General features: G+C 39.1%; 3 protein-coding genes across 3 annotated transcripts; 2 read left to right on the top strand and 1 right to left on the bottom strand.

Annotated features, from left to right (window-relative positions):
- Nucleotides 1–163: 163 nt before the first annotated feature.
- On the top strand, nucleotides 164–2,088 carry LOC135798455 (uncharacterized). Its single transcript, XM_065311305.1, has 3 exons — nucleotides 164–1,299; nucleotides 1,355–1,885; nucleotides 1,942–2,088. Exons 1-3 carry the CDS (start codon nucleotides 733–735, stop codon nucleotides 2,062–2,064), a joined length of 1,221 nt encoding a protein of 406 aa, XP_065167377.1. The 5' UTR covers nucleotides 164–732; the 3' UTR covers nucleotides 2,065–2,088.
- A 5,931-nt stretch (nucleotides 2,089–8,019) lies between these two features.
- Edc3 (Enhancer of mRNA-decapping protein 3) lies at nucleotides 8,020–10,063 on the top strand. The gene is made up of 2 exons (XM_065312744.1): nucleotides 8,020–8,551; nucleotides 8,606–10,063. Exons 1-2 carry the CDS (start codon nucleotides 8,403–8,405, stop codon nucleotides 9,867–9,869), a joined length of 1,413 nt encoding a protein of 470 aa, XP_065168816.1. The 5' UTR covers nucleotides 8,020–8,402; the 3' UTR covers nucleotides 9,870–10,063.
- Nucleotides 10,064–10,099: 36 nt separating this feature from the next.
- Myo81F (Myosin 81F) lies at nucleotides 10,100–25,176 on the bottom strand. Its single transcript, XM_065312741.1, has 13 exons — nucleotides 24,767–25,176; nucleotides 22,531–22,637; nucleotides 19,733–19,795; nucleotides 16,964–17,800; nucleotides 16,663–16,905; nucleotides 16,206–16,602; nucleotides 15,373–16,144; nucleotides 14,069–15,308; nucleotides 13,780–14,009; nucleotides 13,541–13,727; nucleotides 11,748–13,481; nucleotides 11,450–11,689; nucleotides 10,100–11,381 (listed from the first exon to the last, which is right to left on the bottom strand). Exons 1-13 carry the CDS (start codon nucleotides 24,792–24,794, stop codon nucleotides 11,028–11,030), a joined length of 6,432 nt encoding a protein of 2,143 aa, XP_065168813.1. The 5' UTR covers nucleotides 24,795–25,176; the 3' UTR covers nucleotides 10,100–11,027.
- Between the last annotated feature and the right edge of the window lie 115 nt (nucleotides 25,177–25,291).

The following is a 25,291-nucleotide window of genomic DNA, read 5'->3' as shown; positions in this document are numbered from 1 at the left end:
TATCTGCGTTTTGTATGTTCTTCAACAAGAGCCTCAATAGTTGCTGGAAGAACTTCCTCTGAGAGAGAGTCCTCTGCAAGCGCCAGTTCTTCATCGGCCATTTCCTGTCAACTCTATGGTCAACCGATTATTGAAAAAATAAATTATGCGTCATAATTGACTGTCAATGTGACGAGTTAAACAATCTGTATATTATTCGTTTTTACTTTGTACTATTTTAAAGATGTCGGTTAAGGAAGATACTAGTGATGATACTTTAGAAAGCAAATCTGAATCGGAAATTAATAAAGAATCTGTTAGTGTCGTAAATGTTAATGATCAAAAAGATAGTGATCCGGTGGATACTGAATTACAAGTTGAAAGCGCTTCTCATTTAAAAACTGTTGATGAAAGCTTAGAGGCTCCATTGAATGTGCCACCACCATCGCTTGCTGATGCAACATATCCAATTTCAAAAACAGATGAAACTGCGGAAGGTTCACTTCCTTTCGCAAGCGATGGTCATGGTGGAGATGCAACTGAACAAGAACAAATTGTGCCCGAAGAAGAAACAGAAACGGAAAATATAGCTAGTGAAAAACACAAAAGTCGCAGTCCAGGCGATATTCATCTTTATCCGCTGTTTCACTTCCTACGGCACCATTGGTTGTGCCACCAGAAATTGTTTCTGATGAACAGGATGAAATCGAAGAAAATCACAGACAACTAAATTCTAATCAAGTAGCTTCTGAAATGTTTTATGATCTTATCCAAACTACTCTTAAGCCACAAGAAGAACGTACAGAAAAAAACACAGATGATGATCTGTACATTCAACTATCGGAAAGTGATCAATTAGTCGCTTTTATTGAAGCAACACTTGGTGCACTTGCTGATGATATAGAAATGGGCGAACGAGAGTATATCTCTCACAAAGAGGCCTACTTTGGGATGACATATTTCTTTTTGCAATTCTGTGGTTTCCGTATATTTTTGGCTAACATTGACGAAGCAATTGCAAAGAACAAGAGTCTGAAGGAACTAGCTCATCTTATAGTTGAAATTGTGGATAATGTGGCGAATAATGCCGAATATCTCCATTCAGATAGTGATCTTCCCGAACACATAGCAAAGAACATTATATGGCAAATACTTAACTCTAATATGATGCAGCGCAGGTATAACGAACCAGGCGGGGTTGCTCAGTGGCAGGCAGCCGACATATTAGATGAAATTTTAGACACAGTCATTGCCACTGAAGCAGAAGCAGTTAAAACAAAATTTTTAAGCAAGCCTACGCAACAAAGCACTACTGAAATGGTGCTGATTCTTTTTCAATATTTAAAAACAACTCTTAATAAGTGTTTATTTATAGAAAACATTAGAAGAACCTGAAATCTGTCGGGAATATGGTGGGATCTTCAATGTAGCAGAACACTTCATTTCAAGTTTATTTGATAAGTCGTCTCAAATCGTATCTCATCATAATGCCAAGCGCAAGGAGAGCGAAATCGGCAGTAGACCTTCAATTGAGAACAGTAAACCCTTGGTGACTAAACGACAGTCGATTCGAGCACGACTTAGCGCCAAGAGTATGCAAAATATTGACAAGTCAACAATAGCAAACCCTCCGTTGATTTATCCTCAAATTGAAAATTTTACTGAAAAGATCGGCAAATACGTCATAAATGACATCATAAACAAGTGGAAAACCCAAAGCCTCAAGGAAAAATGGGCCTTTTCCATTAAGTTCCTTATGGGACAGAGTGATGCGTGCAGTGACTTTTATATCTACGAGGCAGTTTTTGGTCTTCCTACACCATTGTATCCTGTGCCGCAAGCGACTTGTAGCCTGATCTTTACCATTGAAGTATCGAGGGTCAAGCCGCGGGTTTGCCCCATTAATGTTGGTTGTTTCTTTAAATTTTAATTCGTGCATTTACAACGTTTCTTTATTGATAGGTTTCGTATAAAATTGAGGGAAGTGGATATGTGTTTGTTCCAGAAGAGTATGTATTCCAAGAAAGTTGGTTGCTTAATGTAATCAATGCAAAGATCAGACTTTTTAGTCGAGTACAGTTTTAAATTAAAAAAACAGATATATAATAACTGCAATTTTATATTTAATTAAATTATCATTTGTATCTTTATACAACGTAGGGGTATTGCACCCCTCAGCATTATAGCAGAAATTAGGGGGACATACATCAGACGCCTTTCTTGACGCGAGAAACTGCAACCGAGCCAAAACAACTGAAGAGTAAAGAATTGAGACCTTCGACTGTTCTACTTGACGCCTCAGGCACGACCAAGCATGATGATGGAAACTGTTGGCACCTTTGAAAATCAGTCGTATGTAATAGAAAGTTTGAGGCACCAGGGCAGGCGTATTTAGCTTGTGTACCCTCTGCGTCATTGTCCAATGCCTACGAACTGGATAGGGTTTCCTAAATAATTATACGGTGGAATCCCGGTAATCCGACAAACACTTTGCAGGGCATTGTCGGATCAGCGAATTTGTCGGATTATAGAGTGTTGCCTAGGACCCTCTACAATCCGGAACTTTTCACAAAAGAATACCTTGTAATCCGACAAATTACAAAGCCAATGATATGATTTATTGAATTAAACAACACAATAGAAAAATTACGTTTTACATATTATAAAATTTACACCATTAATGCTATAAAACTTACAAAAAATATGCAATAACTTTACATTAGGAAATACGTACATATTACAAGTTATAACGTACAAGTTATAACTTGTTCATTCACGCATTTGCGACCCTTGTTGTCGGATTACAAGAGGTGCCGGATTAAGCCGGGTCCGAATTACCGGGATTCCACTTGTACTTTACTAGCGGACCCAACAGACTTTGTTCTGTCCAAAAGATTTGGAATGTGGCAGTTTTTGTTCCTCCCCATTTTATAGTCGGTAGAAAAAAAATTTCTGAACGGAACCGTCACCCCGGTGATAGGGCGGTTACACGTTCTTTGGCCACCCTTTCAAGAACAAATTATATTAGTGAGACCCACTAAAACACTCCGAATTGTGTCACATGCAATACTTAGAGATCATAGAGAATTAAACACTTTTTACAAAACACGAAATGAAACAATCAAACAAAAATGAACCAAAGTAAGCTACGGAATTAGTTTTGTTTATCAGATGACAAAAGAAAACTCTGTAGAAAACGCTTTGCGCAAAACACGATATAAAACAATGAATCAAAAATAAATTGAAGAAGGCTGCGGAATTTGTTTCATTTATCTGTTGAAGAAAGAAAACTTAGCTTTTCCCCATTTTCCCGGCAATTATTCGAAATTTTCTGGCCGTAAAAACCACCCTTTGACTTTGTCAAACATTAAAAAAAAGAATTGGCCAAATTGGTCTAGGCATTGTTGAGAAAAGCGGTTACCAATACATTTTGCGATTAATTTTTATATTATAGATTAACACGCAAACTAAATTAGGGAATATAATATTACTTTCGGGAAAACAACGACGGTAACCTCGTCTAAAAATAATTAAATGCTTTGAATAAGGCCTTACAAAGGTATGACAACGAAAGTTACCATTGCATTTGAGCTAAACATGGATCACAGATAAAGAATGTGATTCTTGCAATCTATACTAATAAAGTAATATAGGTAATTGTCATATGATTGATAAAGTTATTCTACAAGTTTACAAAGTTTATTTTACAGTACCCTAAAATGCTCTACAAGAGTTCTCCTCCATGTTCGCAATAAAAAGTTGTAATTTTCAAATTTTGCTTGCAAATTCTAAACAAATGATTAATTCTCATCGATAAATCTTGATAAAAGTTTTCAATTTTTAAAAGTTATCATTTGCTTTTGCCCAAGAATGAATTTAATGATTTCATCTAAGCCAGATCACTCTGTGTTTATCATCTACTTTAAATCTTAACTTGAATTGTATATAGTTAATAAAAAATGTATCAATGAATTTATATTCATTTAAAATCTTCAATAAGAAATGATTTGGAATTTTTACTATCTTAAAAATTGAATTATGTAATAAAAATTTAGCATAGACGCTGTGTAATAATGTAGGTGAAACTTACGGCATGCGTAGGCACGCGTTTGAAGCTCGGAGTTTGATGGTGTTTCTCCGCGTGTGCGCTCGACTATAAACGAAGCTATAAGGGAAAGAATAAAATACCGGGCAAGTCGGATGATTTCTAATTTTGCGCCCCAAATAGGCAAAGCGCTTAGCCCGAGCCGCGCTCAAAACTGTTTCACCAAAATGCGAGCCGTGTCTTGGCTGGAAGACATGAAGTTGCTTCAAATAAATATTTCTATGGTTCGAAGCATAAACGCATGTCTTTTTGACCAAAATTAATAATAATAAACAAAATATTGAAGCTCTATCTGACGCGTAAGTAAAACATCGGCAGTTGATACAATGGGAATTTCTAAAGTGGCACACAAATGCGTAGGCACCAAGGGGAAGTGAAATCCCATCCGAAGAGTAATCCAAGGGCGTACAAATTTAACATCTTTAATATGTACTAGGATTCAAACGCGTAAATTTAACATATGCGAGTAATAAATCTGTATTTGAAATATTTATTTATAAACTTTACGTGAATATTGGATTTACAACTTTTATATTTTGAGTTAACATGTTTCGCCCAGAGGGCATCTTCATAAACAGTTTATAAAAATTGTAAATCCAATATTCACGTAAAGTTTATAAATAAATATTTCAAAGATACAATAGATTACGTATTTGCAAAAGAAAGTAATATAATAAATTTGTGTTTTTCCAAAACTTCCAAATGTTTCTACCAAAGGGTCGATGCTCGTTGCCTACGCCACATATCAGTACGGGCGGCTTTGCTAAATACACTGTAGCAATGCGTACACTCTTTTTCAATTCTTCTCATTTAATCTCTGTTCATTTTTATATTTCTTGCTACATTTTTTATGTGTTTGTCAAATAACTTTTATGTGTTTACTAGCGGAAAGACCAAATGCTTAAATAATAAATGTAAGCATTCGGGTAGTAGTTCCTTTACCCCGACTGAATTCGTATTTTCCATTAATCCGTATTTTCAAAACTTGGACCTTCCCAGGTATCCACTAATTTTTTGGTCCATCTTTCACCCTCATAAACCAATTAAATCTCAACCAATCCTGTCCAAGCAAACCATGTCACATGACCGATTTTCTTTCCTTAAATACCGCAATTTTGGAATCTAAGAACAGTTCCTACTTATCTTCTCCCAACTCGTCACGCTGCCCGAGGTGAATCTATTCATTAAATTATATGTGTCTTGTGTTTCTTGAACTAACATTGCTACCACGATTCGCGCACCAAACCACCATAACTTTTCGCTATTATGACTTTTGCACGTACAAGCATTATTGACAGTGTCGCCACCGAAGACAACCGAAGTCAACCGGTTGACAACGCTCCAGGTAATTCAATTTCTCGCCCGGAATCGGATTCTGTGTAATTCCATCGACTGTGCATCATGCGGATTTGCCTTTGTCGTGAGACAAACATCGTTGGACGGCTTCGTTTGGCAATGTCGGATCTGCGACTCGAGGAAAAACATACGTGTTGGCTCCTGCTTCGAGGATGAGCAGCTTCCGCTCATCACCACATTACCTGTCCTGGGTGTATGGGGCTTCGGGCACGCCGCTTCGGATGATAAAACTCCATGCAGAGGTATCGGAGCAAACCGATTGGCGCAGAAGAGCCGCCATGCGATTATGCTTTTGCGGGAACGAAGCCCACGACTTCTGGAAGGTTTCCTGGAGGAGAAAGAAGACTTCACTGTTGTTGAGCTCGACAAAACAATGCTTTCCAAAGAATAATATAACGTTGGTTGGGTTAAAAATCAACAGTGGGTTTTTGGAGGAATTCAGCGCGTAACGCGAATGTGCTTTCTTAGGGAGGTCCCGAGCGAGAAAGCTACCACACTTCTTCCAATAATAAAAAGTAGGTACTCACGAATTTCTCTTAAAGTAAAATTGAGTGTTATTATGGAGATGGGGGGTAGGCGGTTGGGTAAGGTAAGGTATTGTCTTGGTTTGGATTATCTTTTGGGGGTGGGCGTGGAGTGTGAAGAAGGGTATGACAATACGATTTGTTACGAACAAACTTTCAGTTATTTTCAGGCAGTGTAGTCCCCGTAACCACCGTAATGACCGATTCATGGAATGCATACAATACGGTGCGCCCGTAACAGCCCCCCATACACCCGCAGGGTGTGGAAGTGTTCTGGTCTCGATTAAAAATGATGCTGCGCGCAAGCCAGGGAGTTAAGCATCAAGTGCTACGGGAGCACCTACAAGAATTTGCATGGAGAGAGATGAAACTCCCACTACGCAGCTCATCACCTAGCTCTTACTACTTTTAAGAATTAATACAATAAATAAATAAAATAAAAATTAATACAACCCTGAAGACTTGCACTTCACAATAAAACCGATTCTCTGCATTTTCATCACTACAGTGGAACCTCGATAAGTTAAACCTTACTAAGTTAAAAACCTTGGCTTGTAACTTAAAAAATTTTCTGATTCCCTTCCCTTGACAGCGTAAAACCTCTATTACTTAAAGTAAAAAATCTCGGTAACTCAAAGAAATATTTAGAACATTGCCCTTGCTAATTTCAAAAAAATATTTTTGTGACCTCTATAACTTAATTAAAGTTTTATTATTGGGCAGGGTCGATAAGAAGGGAGAAGGTCAATTGGTCAATTTTGTGGGAATCTCCCACCAAACACATGTTCTAAAATTCCCAAATCAAAAATTTCCAATCTATCTTCAATTTTTGCTTTACTACTGTTGTAAATAGATTTAGTGTCCCATTCCTTATTTCTGGAAATTCCTAAAATCGGCCATACAAGTGCGAAGTCCGTTTACAGTTTGGCCAGAATTCGTTACTCAATCAGCTATGTTTTCTCTTTGATAATAAATTTCGCAGCATCTCACTACGAACTGATAAACAATTATTTACACCCCGCTTTAAGGAACACAACCTTTTAATTGAATTAAACAAACAGATCAAACAACAATCCTTTTCACTCACATTCCCGAAATCCATGAACCTCGTTACGTTAAAAATTATATTCTAGTAACCTCTCTAATTTCAATTCTCGATAACTTAAAACCTTGATAACTTAAATTTTTATTCGCTTCCCTGAACTTTAACTTATCGAGGTTCTACTGTATATGTAGACAGTTTAGGTTCATCTTACGTTGTTGCCCCAAAATCAAACTTTGTATGAGATAATTTTTCAAATTTATTAGGAAAAAAAGATAAATATACTATTTAAAAAAATGAAATTATAATCGTTTGAAATCCGATACGATTTTCGCGGACAGAAATAAAGTTAGAAGAGTATTTCATTTTCTTCATGCAATGCGCTGAACCTACAAATGGCAGATTTAATTTTTTTTGCGACTTTGCTCAACCAAGGAGTACGTACCATTTGACTTGAGGGTTTAGACTCTAAAGTTTAGTGTCTAAACTTTAGAGGGTTGAAAGAGTAGGTTTATTGTAAAACATGAGTCCGTGCTACAAGATTACGGCAAGGAACAGGAAATAAATAATTTTATTCAATGTTTTCCAAACATTGGTTTCAACTTTATAGAAATATAAATTATTTTAGGGTAGGTACTACTTGATGAGCTACTTCCTGAGAGTTTTGAGAGTGCTCTTTCAACTCCTATGTGCAATTGTCTTTTGAACTACAATATGAAGCCATGGCACCTAAAATAATATGTAATAATAATATGGTTCTAAATCCATACCACATAAATCAGTTTAATATTCTCCTGCATTTATTTATTTCCGCGCATGTGACTCCTGTTTGTTTTCGTTGCAGCGAATAGACCAAGAACCCCCAAATAACAAAAATTAAAATTTATAAACTTTGTAATTATTTAAATTACAATTACAATTTATTTAAAAAAAACTGATGTTAGGCAGGACCAACTTATACAATTCAAATCAAAAATCACTACATTTCACGAGCAAAACTAAAAGGTGCAAATGCGCTGTAGTACGACGCTGCTGTTTTCCTGTTATTGCGATTGTCGAGAGACGTATTAACGGTAAATCGTAAATGTGGATCGTGGCGTCCGAATTCTGAAGAAAGGGTGCATTTAATATTTACAGCGCAACGTACATAAGTACACATGTAGGTACATACGTACATGCTGTCTGTAATCTTCCGTTAAGACTATCTGAAAGAGCATTCAAAACGGACGGAGGTGCAGACAGAATAGGCGACTAGGTTATGTTATAGCTTCACGAGCGTTCAGTCACCAAGCCAACAGGTACAATTAGTGGTCCAGGAATGTTAAAATCAAACAAGTAAAACAGAAAGTTTTATACATTACACGCTATTAAAAAAAAGTAGGCGCAAATAGCAAAAATGGCACAGTGGATAGGCTACAGTGTTTCAATTACAAGCACATACAACACTTATCAAGGAGAAATTGTGAGTGCCACCAATTCACATATCACACTGACAAAGGCATTTTGTGATGGAGTGCCTGCATCTACACCAAGCATTACAATATTGTAAGTTTTACACTTTAATTAATACTACAATACCTAATCCATATATATTTTAAGGGCATCTGAAATAACAGATTTAAAATTAATCAACAAGGTAGAAACAGCTCCAGCCAAAAATGTTTGCTCAACTGTCTTGATAACAAAGCCAACAGTCAAAAGAGCAGGAAGAACACAGAGTGGATCTGAGACCAAAGTGCAGAATGGCCACAGCAGTACACCAGTGGTAAATAAGACTAAACCAGTTGAGATTCCACAGTCTAGCCAACAATCACATTTGGCTGACAGTTTGCCTGAAGCAGGCAGCTATAAAAATTCAAATGCTACACCAACCAACCTCAGCAAAAAGGACAAAAACAAACAAAAACAATACAGTAGAGGTTGGAGGGATGAAGCTTGCTTTGGTTCACCATTGGATTCCAGTTTAACAAAAGATTTTGACTTTGAAAAGAATCTGGCCCTCTTTGACAAACAGGCTGTGTTTGAGGAGATTAATTCTCACAGGCCTGATCTAGTTAAGCATGGAGATCAAAGAAAACCAACCAAGTTCAGGCATGATGAAAATATAATAGCAAGCTTACCAACGACACTCAGACAAATTATTGTTCCTACCGATGTTTACGAGTATGTCACTGATGATGGTTTGGTCATCCCGACGATCTCACGCGCTCTGCGGAAACGCCTCTGGGTAACTGCCGAACAGGTAGGCCTAACGTGGGAACGACGCATAGAACTAATGGGCCGCGCGGCCACTGAAATGGCCGTACAGTTATTGGGTGGTGCACACCGCCTTAATCCGCAGAATACGCACCAGTGGCCCACCGTGGCGTTTCTCGTTGGACCTACTAAACAAGGTGCAGTGGGAATCAATGCTGCGCGGCATCTCGCCAGCCAAGGTGTAAAAACCATCGTGTATTCCATCCCCAACGAGACAGAAATCAACCAAAAAGAGTTATACCTCTATAAGTTGACTCAAAATAGATCCTATATTGGTTTAAGTCAAGTTCCTCAGAATGTGGACCTCGTTATTGTTTCTCTATGTGAAGATGGCGAGAATGTGAAACTTTTCTCGAACGTCTCGACGTGGATAAGTGGTGTGAAGGCACCTATTCTGGCATTGGATCCTCCCGCTGTTGGAACACCTGGACTCAACGCCAAATTCTCTCTTGTGCCCGTCCTACCGTTGGCGCACTCGCCCAACAACGGTAAGATTTACTTATGTAATCTTGGCTTCCCGGCAGAGATCTTTTCACGAGTTAACATCAAATACAAGTCGCCGTTCGGACCGAAATTTGTTATTCCGCTCCATCCGAATGAGTCTTGAGCATTCTAAGCTGTAGGTGTGCAATTAGTACCTGAGCATTTATTTTATACAAGTGATTAATATTTAAGAGCAGCTTGTAATTGTATGTGTCATTAAGACAAACACTATGGCCACAAATAACAAAGTTCATTGTTGTTTCTCTCGATTGCATTCTTTCCGACTGTCTCAATAATAAATATTTTAAGCACTGAAAACGAGAGTTAGTTTTCTTTTGATGCAAATAAATGGCGTTTATACTTCGAAATACACTTTGTGCGTAACATATTTTATACTTGTTCACTTTAAATAATGATTAGTCAATACAATATCATTCGCTTATTTATAAATTTCACTTCAAGCCACTCAAAATTCCGAATCTTATCCCTCGCATTCCGCCATCATCGGTCCATTTTGAAAATCGTGCGTTTACCTGATGTCTTGCGATAAAACTATTTTCAACTAGTATAAATATGTACATTTTATCTGACTAGTACTGTATATATCTTCGTATAATATTAATATGTATATAAATATTCATTACACAATAATCAATGTTTCAATAATTTAAAAAATCATTAAATTATGCTCACAACTCATTTGGAAGCCCCATTTGCGTACAGGGGGAGATTTATCAAGTCTAATCGCGGAAATAGAGTAAAATACGACATAGCATATTCTTCGGTGTTCGGGATAATCGGTTGTTTGCGAATACTATTGATTAAATTCAGTCTTGATACATAATACTTTGGAATCTTTTGAATGATGGTGCGATATTATAAATATGAATATGCATTTTTAAGTATGTGTGTTGTGAAAATAACATTCTGCTTTCTGATATTTTGCTATAATCGCTACGTTTGTACTCTTCTCGAGTGCGAATGTTAACGATTCTGTTTGTCTTTTGCTTTGTTTATAGTTTTGATTTAATTGTCCTAGCTACGATTTATCGTAAGTTAATGCGCTACTATTGTTGTTACGGCTTTGTACACACGTATATAGTCAATAAAACAAATTTCGCTAATCAAGCAACATCCACGGTCCAAATACAACAGTCATCGGCCGTCCCGCACCGGCTGCGCTTGGTCTCGCCGGACGGCCGCCAGCAATCACATGAAATACATTTCTACAAAATCTCTAGTAGACAGCGGATGTTACTTGATCAGCGAAATGAACCCGCTTCTAGCTAGGCTGAGGCGGCACCAGCATATTGTTCGGGTGTAGAACGCTGACGGGACGACTCCGCGGCTGCTGTTGGGCACGCTTTAGGTCCACCATGTCGCTTTGCAGTACTTCCATATATTCCTTGATTAGCGTAGCGATTTGGAAGGCTTGTGCTGTGGTTAGGATCACCTTGCTCTGCTTGCACGCAGTCCCGGTGATGATCATGAGGCAGTTTAGCGCTGGCGAATAGCTTAATATAGTGCTGTATTCATAAGTACAAAGAGTATTACGCGAGCGATGTTCAAGAAGATGAAGGCCTTTTTGATCAACTGCAAGCCATAGAACTCTAGGCCAATTCGACGTAAATGATTGCTGTAGAAACAAAAAACAAACAATAGAATATAAAAAGTCGAATTATGGTAAGGTAAAATAAGACCTACCATGACATCGAAAATAGTAGCTTTATGCAGAGGCCAACTTTGAATCAAGTTCAAGAAGGCTTGTTTTGCTTCCGACGCTGTCATTCCACGAAGAGATTGGTGATGCATTGCAACGCCTTCCTGTGGTAGACCCGGAACAAGTCTGGCCGGTAAACAATGACACGCGATTGTTCGATAATCATGTGGGGTTTCTGCACAGTCACCCAACTCAAGTTGTGCTTGTAATGCAGTCAACATCATCTAAAAATTAAAAAATAAACATCAAATATGAAATTTTTGTAAAAATCAATTTGCTTACCGCTTCTTTGTCAGTAATTGGAAATCGATCCGCTCGTAAATCATGCAACACCTGATGATACAATAATTCCTTCTCCACCTGGTCGTTCAAATTAATGAACGTATCCATAAACAAGTGCTTCTTAAATAGGAAGAAGTGATGTTGTGGTCTTGCGCGTTTTTGTGCAGTATTTGTGTTATTTGCAGCTGCAGACGCTGCTCGATAGCGCTCCCATTTTGCCATAACATCAGCAACCTTTTCTTCGCTAGCCAGACTTCGCTCAGAGTTACCCAACACTTCATAAATTGCATAACCCTTCGCATTCGTGCTCAACCCGATTTTATCTCGCACGATTTCCAATACATCTCGTGCTGTAGCTGAAGGATGAAACTCCACCGAATGATATTGCCCGTCCATGAAATGAAAACGTGCATATACTGGTCTTCGATTGATAGTGCAAAGAATTTCTTCTCTAGATGGCGGCCATTGGCGCCTACGAGTACCTTGCGTTTTCGATAAACATTTCTCTGCAAAACGTGCAAACTTTCCTTCCTCAGTTACGTAGTCCGAGCTACATCGTTTGAGATGCGCAATTAAGTACCGACGCATTGCTTTATGAGGTGGAAGAACTACCGAGCAGGCTAACGACAACAAAGCCCAGTGTCGTAAATTAACCCGTGAGTTAGGGTCAGGGTGATCCGTCGTCTGCTTAATGAGTTGCAGATACAATTCGCACAAAAGCGATTCCTTGCGCATGCAACGCTCCAAAATCGATTGAAGTAGCGTAACATGCTCATCTTCTGCTCGACGAATTGCTTCGCCATTTTGACCCAATCCAGCATAAGTTAAAATAATCTGAAATACTTGCAGCATAACTTGCTCCTCAGCTTCCGGTATGCGACTGATGCTGGTCTGCATTGGCTGTCTGCTAAATGCCCAGAAAGAATAATGGAAACCTTTATAAGTCTCGCCACTATCACCGCCATGTTCTTGGCGCAGTTTGTCTAATTTGTGTTTACTCAATCGCCGGAGAGTATTCCTCAGGAAATTACCAGATTGATCTACTGGTTTGCGCATAATGTCATTATCAATTAACGCGCGACGGCAATTCACAAGATTGTGATACAATCTAATTCGATCTTCATTGGTCATAGCTTTTACTTTCTTTTGCGGTGCTTCGTTTTCAGTTATCCAACCTGCTAGAGTTGGGCAATAGCTAGCAATCAATGAACCAATCTCACCCTTTTGTGGCGTTTCAAACACAAAACACTTGTGATTATTATCATTCATATGACGCTGCAGAGTGATGGTAATAAAGCTATCACTAGGATCAAGCATAATGCTCTCGATTTCGTGATAGGGGTACTCATTAAGCACGAACTTGTCGTCCGGCTTTATGAGCATTATGCCGTTGCAGCTCACACCGAGCACGAGCGTGTTACCGTACGACCAGTAGCCGCGATATGTAACTGGATACATAGTGGTTCCGTAAAGCGGGTATTGCATGACGCAGGATAAATAGAGTGCTTTTGCTGTTAGTTCGGTGCGTCCGGCTCCATATTGTCGATGAGCATGAGCGATAATCGGAACCCAAACATCCTCACCTCGTGTTCTACTGATTCGATAGGGTAGGTATGTATCAATATCAGTGTAGTATTCCAATTTATTGTTATCTTTGGGGTCGCCGAGTGCTACCTGAGCCTGCAGACCAGCCAATTGTAGAGCAACTTTTTCGGTTACGGGAAAATCATCGCTCTACAATCGATAAAATAAAAATTTTAGTTTATAATTATGATTACGATGTAGATATCTACCTTCACGACACTATGGACTGCTTGAGCATACAACAAGTTAACTTCAACCGGATCTTGACTGAGTTCCCTGTTAGATTTGAAAAGGCGGCGTTTAAAAATAAACCTGTTTTCACCACTACTAACACCCGCGCCATTGCGTCGTCCCATAGTCGCCATTCCCGTAGCGGAATTAGCCTTGTTTTGCGTCCTGTAAATGTCTCATTAAATATTTTTTTATTTATAATCTTAATAAAACTTACATTTCCCAGGCTGCGATAACATCGTACAAATAATGATGAGCTCTCACGTGTTCTTCGGCATCAGCGCGACTTTGATAAATTGCCCAACCTTCCAAAGTGCGCAAACCTAACCTTTCCGCTAACTTTCTCGCAGCGTCTCCTGCTGTATCAGTTGGATGTACATCGATTGCTTTCGTTCGGCCGTCTAAGAAGAAAAATCTGCACACAATAGTCCCCAGTCGTTTCATTGCCTATTTTAAAATGAAATAAGAATATTACATTTAATTGCAACCACCATGTTTTTACTTACAGCAACTTCAACTGAAGATGGCGGATGTTCCCGCACAGTCACCTTGTTATTATTGCAATTATCCAAACACCATTGCACATATTGAGAAATTCTGCCCCCTTGAGATAAGTTCTTCTTTAAGAATGATACAAAATACTTATAGAGATTCTTCGACGGTTGGAAAGCCACCACGCAAAGACAGAGCATCAACCAGACGCGCTCGGTGGCTTCCGGCAGTGGATTATTGGTTGCCTGGCGCACGCACTGCACGAGTATTTCATCCCTGAGCTCTTCACGTTCGAGAGCATGTCCAATGACGCTTTGAATCACTGCCAATTCGCGATCATTGTTGAACTCACCGCGAATATACTTGCAAATATCGCGGAAAATAGTGCAGGCAATGTTCACATTGTCGGGGTCGTACATGTGAATGTGCGAATTCGGAATAGAACTACCTTTGTAATACGTTAACATTTCATATTTAGGTATCATTTCAGCAATGGTTCGTTTTCTCGTCAGCGTGGCCATGATGGTACCCTCTGGACTTCTTTCATGTGCATTGTAAAAGTTCTCGGCAAACTCCAGCATGTCATGTAACACTTCCTCCGAGGTAGTTTTTTCTTCTTGGCTCTCGGACAGTTCTTGGAGTTTCTTATCAACACGGAATTTACGACGTGCTTCACGTTCAACATTCAGTGCTTCTTGTTCTTGATTGTACCGCCATGCTGGCGGTCCAGCGCTGTTGCATCTGGAAACTGGAGGACTATGATGTGGTGAATCCGATGGTAGTCTTGGAGGGGCTGGCAGAGGTGGAGGAGACACACACGGCGGTTCATCCCTTGGTAGTACCGCTTCGTATATAGGCTCATTGGTGGACTTGTCCACAGGGACATCTTCAGGAATAATAACTGGTGGAGGTGGAGGAGGTTCATTTGTAACAGGAGGTGGTGGTGGTGGTGGTTCCGTCGGTTCAGGCAGTGAAGGCAAGCCCATTTTAGGCGGTGTAGGCACAGTCAACTGCTCTTGGGCCAAACCTTCTAATTCCTGTTGAATTACGGTTTCTAATTCAACATCCAAGTCTTCAACCAACTCGTCCATTTTCGTACCAATCTCATCGATAATTTTATTGGGCGGCTGACTCTGGTCAGACAGGAAGGCAAACAGATTGTCCAAATCGACCGCCTCGGTGGCGGTTTCCGTTAGGCGCGGCTTCATCTGTTCTGCCATGTGGGACAGCGCGGCAATTTCCTTCTCGGCCGCCCTGCAATCCGAATTAAATTAATACACTCTCAAGTTCTATTTGATCAAATCAACGAATTACTTACTTTTCGCTCTTCTCAAGTTCCAGTTTCTGCTCCTGGGCAATTGCTTCGGCTTCCTTCGCACGCCGTTCCTCCTCTAATAGTTCACGCTTCCTCATTTCCTCCTCCACTCTGCGCATCTCCCGCAATGCGGCGGCGACCTCGCGTGCAAAAACGCCGCGCAAGTGGCTCTGGATGACGATGGCGGCGCGTCGCTTTTTCAGAAATTCGATGCGACTCTTCCAACCCTTGTAAGCGTGTTGCATCCGCAGCACGGCATTGCGCCTCTGTTGATAATCCTTCTGCGCCGCAAAACGTCGATACGTTTTCTGAATAAGGATCGCCTTAGCCGCCTGCATCTTATTTCGGGTTTCCTCAAGCGGTTCATGCACGTGCGAACGCATGAACACTTTATTCTTACCAATCTGCCACTCAGTTTTGGGTATGTTGTGACTTTCGATGAGAGATTTACAAGCGGCGCGTGCATCAACTGGCAGTCGATTTTTCGATAGGCAGTGATATCGGGCAATGAAATCGTTAAAATCCATATGGATCGGGAAACCTTCCTTTCTTATACGAATAATATCTAACATTCCGAGATATTTCAATTGGTCTAAGACTAGTGTATTGTCGAAATGATTAGAGTCTTTGTTGGCATTTGGTTTGATGCAGCGCACGTACCACGGCGTCGTGCTTTGCAATACGTCTACCAAAGCCTGCAACTGATGTCGGAACGTGTCCGAGACAGTAAGCTTACCTTTACTTGTACCCCGTGACACAGTAGTAGCGCCATTTGCTATTAAAATTAGATTATGTTAGAAATCAGCTAGCCTCTCAAAAATATACCAAACTCTTACCAATTCCTTTCGCAGGGCATGCATTTAAATCCTGATAACTGGACAAATCTTTTACGAATTCGCATGTGCTTCTCGAAAGAATGTCAAAGAAGACGTCCTGTTGCACGTCGCGGTTTTTGTCCACAAAACCTTTTACGTTATAAAGCACCCCACCCGCATAGTGCCGTACGCCAAACTCGACTTCCCACTTTCGCTTGTCCTCCCCCTTGAAGTAGTTCTCGTGCGCTTCGAATTCCGCATGCAAATTCGATATGTACGAAGCGTCGCAACCGCGCGGCATGTGACACTGCTCCGACAACAAGCGTAGAATACATCGCGGTGGTTTCTCCAACAATTCCAGACACAGGGTGTTGTCCGTGAACGCAATATGATTATATTCAATCTCCTCTGCTTTATACTGTAGACAATAAATATAAAAACATAACTAAACTTCCCTATTATATGCAAACCAACTTACAATTTCTTGTTCCAAAGCAAACACGTAATGATTAAAAAACTTGTGAAGTTTTTCATTCGTGTAATTAATGCAGAGTTGTTCAAACGAGTTCAGAGCAAAGTTCTCGAAACCAAAGATATCTAAAACTCCAATGAATCTAGTAGCGTCCTGACCTGGGTTCGTGCAGTTGTTGATGTGATTGATCAACCACGCAAAGGTGCGCGAGTATAACGCCTTTGCCATCGCATGACGATTTTCACCGGCCTGCGAAATAATGTGGGTTTAATTTCCATGTCGCATGCACACAACAATTGCAAATTACCTCTTGGAACTTAAGTGGAATCTCGGTGATGTTACCTCGCACATTAATCTGTCGCACTAGGACAACCTGTTTTAACTGATCTTTGTCTAGACCCAAAAGCTCCGCAACGATTTCCAGTATGTTTAAATCTTCCTTAGTTACGTCTGACCTTTCACCGTCAATATCCTGAAAAGCCAAATTTCCCAACCACAAAATGGCGGACAGTGTCTGAAAAATCCCATTGCACATATTCTGAGGCAGCTGCAAGACATTAAACGCCAGCCGGAGATTATCCAAGGATTTCTCGTCATCATCTGCTTTATTCTTCCCAGATTTGTTTAAATAATTATAGAATTCAACTGGTTTCAGGTGTAATTGTTGCATTAGCTCCGGATTAGTCTTGGCACCTTCAATCAACTGATAGAATACATGGTAGTTTCTTTCATTAGGACCCTGAAACGTAATCCGAGACTGCTCCAGCAGGTAGTCCTGCACGATGCAACCCGCAATCATCCATCGGGAATCAAAGCAAACCTGCATAAACTTTCCAAAGCGACTCGAATTGTTATTTCGGATCGTTCTCGCATTACCAAACGCTTCCAAAATAGTGTTTGCTTCGAGGATTTGTTGCTCTACCCAAGTGGAAACACCACTGGTTACAGAACACAAGTATTGTAGAATAAAGCGGGTGTTTTCGGTCTTGCCGGCGCCGCTCTCGCCGCTGATGACGAGACTTTGATTGAGGTGGCCTTTGCTATGGTGCGGGTTCTGCAGGGAGACGTAGGCCGCTTCCGCCAGGGCAAACACGTGCGGTTCTTCAAGGCCGAGTTTTTTGCCGCGATATTTTTCAACGTAGTGCTGGAAAAAACATAAAATATTACAAAACCGACAAATGATAAGAAAATTAGATCATTTAATTAACAGTACTCTTTCCTAACGAGTTTCCGCCGTAAATGAATTCAAGTGACACTTTCTACTCTTTCATTCAATTTTAATCTGTGACTGAGTTTTGAAAGTTTAATTTTGCAGTTTCTTGAATTAAATTCATGCGCCGCGAAATGTATCGCATTCATTGTTATGAATTAATTGTTAAGAAGAAGACCGGATACTTAACAATCATGAGATCGCATTGTTTCGCGTCTCGCTGTCGGCGTGGGAATGTGGGAAAACAAATGCTTAATACTTTTTAATACGTCTAATAATAAAAAAGAAGTAGGTGCGCGGCGTCACGCATAATGAGTTCACAGGGAATTTTTCGTCAAATCGTAAGTAGATAACGGCCCCAACTTGAACACAACTTAAGTAAAACAAGTCGTAAAAGGTTTTAATATGTTTTAAGTAATAAAACAAACAGATACCCTGTGTCTGTGATCAGTTCAATCGATTGGTAAATCGTTACAATAAAAACATTCGTGTTTCATGCCCGAACGCAATTTTTCTTTTACATTGGTGAACGAACTGAAATGGCTATATAGCGTGCTACACTCTATTTATGCAACCAAAACGACACACTAAGTTATGTTATGATGCTATCAAAACCACATAACCTCAAATGAGTACACGTTCTATTTTATAAAAAAAACGCCAACTAATCATAAAAATATTTTAAATTCATGTGTGTCTTTAACTATACAAATAGATATCCCCTTGCATTCACTATCAAAACAAACGCGTGCTCATCTCAGTGCATCTCCGATAGCAAACTAAGCATTCGAGCAAACACGGAAATTCGATACTGTATCTACTGTGTTCTACGGGAAACAAAGAGAAAAACGGATGGCAATAGTCGTTAAATAAACATAAACATGCGGTTAACATCAACATAACATTGCATAAATTTCGATAAAGTTCTTTGCTAGTCATAACATACATTCATTCAGAACGTATTCCATAATCATTATTATAATAGACATTTACTGCTGGCGGTTTTATTTTCTAGTATCACAAATTAGTTAAATGTCATTTAACTAATTGTGTAATTATAATATTCGTGGGATTGTAATTTAATTACGTAACTTATTTAACATCTTGTATAGTAGTTTCCTCTATTTATTTAGACTTTTTAAAGACTTGAAACCCGCATGTTTAAAATTAATTTGTTTCTAAATTAAGAATTACGAAGTGCTGTCACTAGTCGCGAGTCCAGACACAGATTGCTTTCCGATTAGGCTGTAGTTAGTTGCGCGCAGTTGAGCATCAAAACAAAATAATTAATTTTCCGCTCCACTCTAACATGATTTTAAAATGCGTTTTTATCGTCATTGTCTTTGATGTGTTGACCAGATGTGTTTTTATCTGCAAACCATGCACAGGCATACTATGCTTAAATTGATTTTTAAACTGCCCAAAACCTAAAACTAAACCTCAAACAAAAAAATTACATTTTGCTTTTACTTAGACTTTTGTTATTATTCCTAATTTTATATGAAGCCCCCCAGAGATCGCAAAGCCCGAGCCCCTACTTAATTAGAAAACACGCCAATGTTTTCAATGCGGAAGTTAAGCAAACATAAAACACGCGCCAACGCGACATGAATTATAAATGCAAACAGACGAATAAATGCGTGAATATGATTCACGAATGAAAATGAAACTTCCCTTTTTAATGTAGAAAAAAGGCAACATCTAATTAATATTCAGTGTGTAGTAAATTTTCATCGAGTTTAATCTAACTTTATCCGGTCCTGTGTCACTTGAATTTGCATTACGAGTGGATCAACCGAACAATACCATGTGAATGTGAACGTAGAATGTTAATGTGAGTATGTGAAATTAAGTGCTCGCACTCACCTGTGAGTAGATGTCGACGGCCTTATAAGGGTTGACGGCGACGAGGATGGATCCGGTGTATGTCTGTGTATAATCGAATTAAGGAAATAGCAGAGAATTAAAACCGCTGGATCATCAAAAAACAAGAGACGTACAAAAAAATCAGAACCGTACTTAAACATATTTTCTATTATTATAATCTATAAATATTATTTGCGTTATATGAATGAACTAGATTATCTAGAAATTTTGTTTTCATCACAATATAATTTGATTCCACCCCAATTCCGATCACAACAAGGCACAAAAAAATGCTTGAACGTCTCGCTACTAGAAACTAAATCGTTCAATCAACCGGAAATTGCCCCTCAAATTCGCTGAACGCTGCAACGCTTTATAACAAAAAAGGAAGGAATGTTACCGAAATTATGTGTGTCATAAGGTTGAGTGTTGCAGCAGACGCCCTTGTGGTTCATAGCGTTATTTCTTGTTAGCAATTTGTAACACAGCAAACAGTAGTGAAGATGATTTAAAAGAAACTATACATAATATTTCAAATTACGCTGGTTTGCCTTTGCCATACGCAAAATTACTTTAAAAATTTAAAAGAAATATGAAGTAAATGTTCATGTGTTAACAATACCCTTTGATTATAATGACGCATAATAAACTAAATTAATCTATTGTATGTTACGGGTTGTGTGGTTCAGTGAAAAAAGAATACACATCAACTTATTTCACTGATGTGTGCCTCATAACTCATAAAAATATAGAACTGTGAAGGTGTAGCATATGGAGCATTCCTGGAATACCAGAACTATATTGGAATTTTTCAGTGACTCACTTGAGTCACTCACCATTAGCTTTAATCTGTTTAAACGATTACACTTTCAATTTAAATTTTCTAGATGATACACCTGAAGACCGTAGCATGTCAGGCTATTAATGTTTTAACACGCCCTGATGCCCGTGATGCGTGCCCACAATACAAACCCAAAAGGGTGAACTCTGAACACGTACCATATAGACTCAACAATGTAAACTTGTTAATGCATCCAGCACGCAAGGCTTGATGAACATCTCCCGAGTCTAATCGCCCAACAACCCACAAGAGTGTTAATGCTGTTAATAAATTTCAAATAATGCATGCGAATATGTACATGCCAACTACCGCGAGCATGGTCGTATCGAGTTACTTAATGTGTGATGTAAACTTACTAATGTGTTATAAATGCTGAGTAGTCGACAAGTAGTTTTTTTAGACTACATACTCGGCGGGGCATACAAAACAGAGAGAAAAACAAAAACCGTATGCACAAACATCTTGAACACCAACGACAAACTCTTATAAAAGTGATAAAATTTAATGTGGAATTTATTGCGCAAGTGTTAAGTGAAAATTAACAAAAATTTGAACAAACAATTTAAATTGCCGCCGAATCGTCCAAAAAGGTGAATAATATTTAGAAAATAATATAATAGTATAACGCAATGCTTAATTTCGTAAAAAATATTTAAAATATATTCCACAAAATACAAAAAAAAAAACACCTCTTAGTCGGGTAATATCTCAAAATATGTTAAATTGCTAATTATAAAGAGTTTAATCTCATTTGATGAATATTTAAACGTTAAATCAATTAAAAAGAACAAAAACTATGATTATTTAAAAACTTCATTGTTTGTTAAACTATAAACGAAATAAAGTAGTTAATTAAAACTGAATTAACTCATCATAGATGTATTTTCACTCTTAAATTATCTCTTAAATTAAATTTCACTCTTAGCTAACTTTTAAGACAATACAAAATTCAGCATTCTGAATAATCTTGGTATTATATTTTTAGAAAGTGAATTCTTGTAGTAGTACTCATACAATTGTCAGTTGTCACTTTCGAAATAGTTAAGGATATAACGATAGGCAAGGAAATAAAATGTATCGTTTCCACTTGCATCATCGCATTCATCGGTATCATTAAGGTGCAGGATGAGTCACTCTTTCGCTGTTCTAATAAACTACTGTCGCACAGTTGTTGCAATGGTATCGCTCGCACGCTATTATGACTTCAAGCCTCCCCTAATCGTGACAGTTTAGACTCGACGGCACCAGAGAACAAAGATGACATTATCCGCTCAAATGCTAATCATTTTTCACATTGCTTAGCCCCTGAGTAATATGTTAACGAGATGGATAATAAATGATAGATAAGTATAAAAAATTCATTCCTTTGTAAGTATATTAACAAAAATGATGCAACCGCAGAAGATAGCGTCACCTAATACTCAATATAATAGAAAATAAAACATGAACAAGTTGTATGTCACTCATCTTTATAATAAACGTTAGCATGTTAGCACCCTTGCCACTAACATAAAAACGCTGTTCATGAACTTCCTCCTACCCAGTCACCGTAGTCGAATGCCTGTTTCCCCTTTTGTCTCTCACTCCCAACTGTTCCCAACTGCCAAAGCCTACTAAAGTCATCGAAACGAAACGTCGCGCAACAAGGAGACAAAAGGTAGAAATGAAAATATGCCCAGCCGAGCACAAATGGCCGGCGAAGAGAGCAAAAAACACCGCACCGAGGGCGACGAAACAAAAACCACCGCGTTTACCACACGCCAACGTAAATACAATCGCACTTATTTTTACATTTATGTGGTGGCAACAAGTTATAATTACAATTATGTCCTTTGCTTCCTTTTTAAGGCTTTACAAGTGAGAGACGAGTGGTGCTTGCGCGGAAATTCAAAATATGCGGAATAACTAAATTCTATTTACGTCTAAATTTAAATTTAGCTGTGAATGAAAAGGATACGTATATGCGATCTTTTTCGTATCGCACTCGCAGGTTTTGGTTGATGACCTCTTCGTCCAGCGCCGTCAGGCGCGTCATGTCCTGGACACCATTTTCTGGCACCACTCCTGAAACCAACAATACAAATAACTATGAGCAATGTTTAATGATAATGACATTGAACCTGATTCAATTAGGTTCACTTCCGTAGTATAGTTAAACAACCGTATAAACCAACATAAATGATTTTATCAAAATGTTATCGAAACTTGATAATGTTGCAGTAGTGCATGTTTATCTGCATAAGTTACACATACATTCATATTAAATAACAATGTTTGAATTAGGCTGACTGCGTAAATAATAATAAAGTTCGATCAGTTCATTCTCAGGTATACATTGAACGTCACAATACACTCAATATACCATTCATTCATCGTCCGATACCGATGAACTGGTAAACGCAAACTGGTAATAGTGTAATAACGAATTCCTTCGAATCGTATGAGTCACTTCGACGACACAAGGACGGCAGACTCACGGTGTCTCGCATTTTCGAATACGAGAATTCCGAGTAATCGTAAAATCCGGATTATGCGCGATTCCGCAATTCTGCTTCTCTCCTATGATAACATCTAACAATACTAAAAAATAGATAAAAATGTACCAAATTGGCCGAATGAGAAAAAGTTTTACGATTTATTCAACGATTTATTCAATTTGGCTAAATGTCTTCATTATGACATATTGCAGTGGAATGTATATGATTGAGCAGTTAAACTTTACGAAAATATAATAAATATTTAGATTATAGCAGCAAATATTTAATCAAAACCGCATTAGTGCGCCGCAAGTGTCGTGATTGTTTGCAATTTATGGCAATCGCCATTGAAATGCAATTTGAGTTACTAATCAACCGCCGCAGCCGCAAGCAAGAATGCAAACTCATAAACCGAGTAGAAATATTATCAAACATTAAATAAATCAACCTAAACAACACACGCCAATTATAGTTCTGCACGCCGTATACGAGTTGTAGTTGAAACACGTTTGTGGCCAATATTTATAAAATAACTAGGTAATCATCGCTGTCTTTTTATACAACAATTTAATTTTTGTACTTTTCTTAAATGTTTATACTGTATTATTAAAGGAGTCATCTGGCCATTACACTTGTGAATGACTTGTGAGCTCCTCAGCTGGTGGCAAAACATGCTCCACATGCGAAAGAAACGAAAATGTCGTGCGGGTCGGTCGCCCCAACGAATAAATAACCCTAGGCGTATAAAAAACGGATGGTTTGCGTGCTGTGTGCGGGAAAAAAGTGGTTGCATCATTCGCGCGAGTTCAAAATGCACGGCGATACGCTGCGATGCAATGCAAATGACAGGTGGAAACTACTTTTATATTCCTATTGTTCGCTTTTCACTCGCGCGCAGTATCTTCCCTTCGGCAATTTTTTTCCCTTTTATTTATTTTGATTTCTATTCACGGATACGCGCTAGTTAGGTGCGCATGTCAGAACCAATTTCGTATTTGCTGCACGTAGGGATTTATTTAAAAATTCATGAGATACTATCAAAACATAAGAAAAATAACAAAACAAAAATATCAGAAAAGTGGGCAGATTTTTATCAGTTTGTCACAAATGGAATAAAGTGAATTGTTGCGAATGCAACTCCAATAGTTACGAGTATATCAGGACTTTACCGGAAATAGTTTAGAGTGCAAGCATGATAACTTGACCTGTTTCCTTATCAGAAAAAAAATATATTTATGCGAAGTATGTTTGCAAGTTTTTGCCAAAAGATTTTTTTTTAAAAGCCACACGTATAAAAGCATAAAATATGCAGGTGGACCGCGTCGACTGTCCGAACAGATGCAAAACACCTGTTCCCACCCTTAAGCCCTACTGTCACACAAACTTCACCAGAAATCCCCGTCACAAGCCCCGCAAACTTCATTTTAAACTGTAATTATTCAGGTAACCCACTAAAACCCCGAATTACCAAGAAAACCTTCACAGCCATTCATCCAAATCTTATGCAAAAAGATTTACGCCCAAAATAAAAGAAAATGCTGCCTGTGTACGCTCAAAAATAGACGTTATTCAAATGTTACCCCATTTCGGCTGCATAATAAGGAACTATCCGAAAGTGACCCAAGGGTACATTACCCTTGCAGTCGGATAGAGCATAATATGCCTTTGCAGCACTGTGAGCGCATGAAACAATCGATAAATTTTCGCAAAACTCACCGACGGTGGAAAAATCCAACTGCACCATGATGTGGCTGGTCAATTTCCGCACCGGCACGCACCGAACGCGACACAATTCGCAACACTTTTCTTTCAACAATCGCCCATCGTCGTGCGGGGCGCGCTCGCTCGGGGTGGGTTCGCAAACTGGGGCTGGGGCTCGACCGGCGCAGGAAGAGACCGCGTGCGCACACTCGCGTGCGATGACGACAAAATACACGCGCACACCCTGCAGGCCCGCGCGAAGTACACTGCACACAAGCAGAGATTATATCCCCCGACGAAGACGCGCGAACAGCAAGAGAAGACACGCGTGAGCTGTATGTTAGGAGTGCAGACGCCGATAGCTCGTCGCTCGCACGCGCCGCGCTTAACTGAACGGAAAGCAACCCTCTGCGTCTTCGTCTCTCGCATGCTCCCACCCCGCGACGGTTCGATAAACAACTGCCGGCTGTTTGCACTCTCCCCACTTCAAGAACGCGTGTGTTACCTAGTAACGAACATATTAATCCGACCCTGTGCACA

This window comes from Atheta coriaria, unplaced genomic scaffold (genome assembly GCF_025399875.1).
Source record: "Atheta coriaria isolate IRGN ID8LTWV9N9 unplaced genomic scaffold, Caltech_Dcor_3.1 hic_scaffold_9_pilon, whole genome shotgun sequence".
NCBI classification, from domain to species: Eukaryota; Metazoa; Arthropoda; class Insecta; order Coleoptera; family Staphylinidae; genus Dalotia; species Dalotia coriaria.
This window is presented reverse-complemented; position numbering and strand designations above follow the sequence as displayed.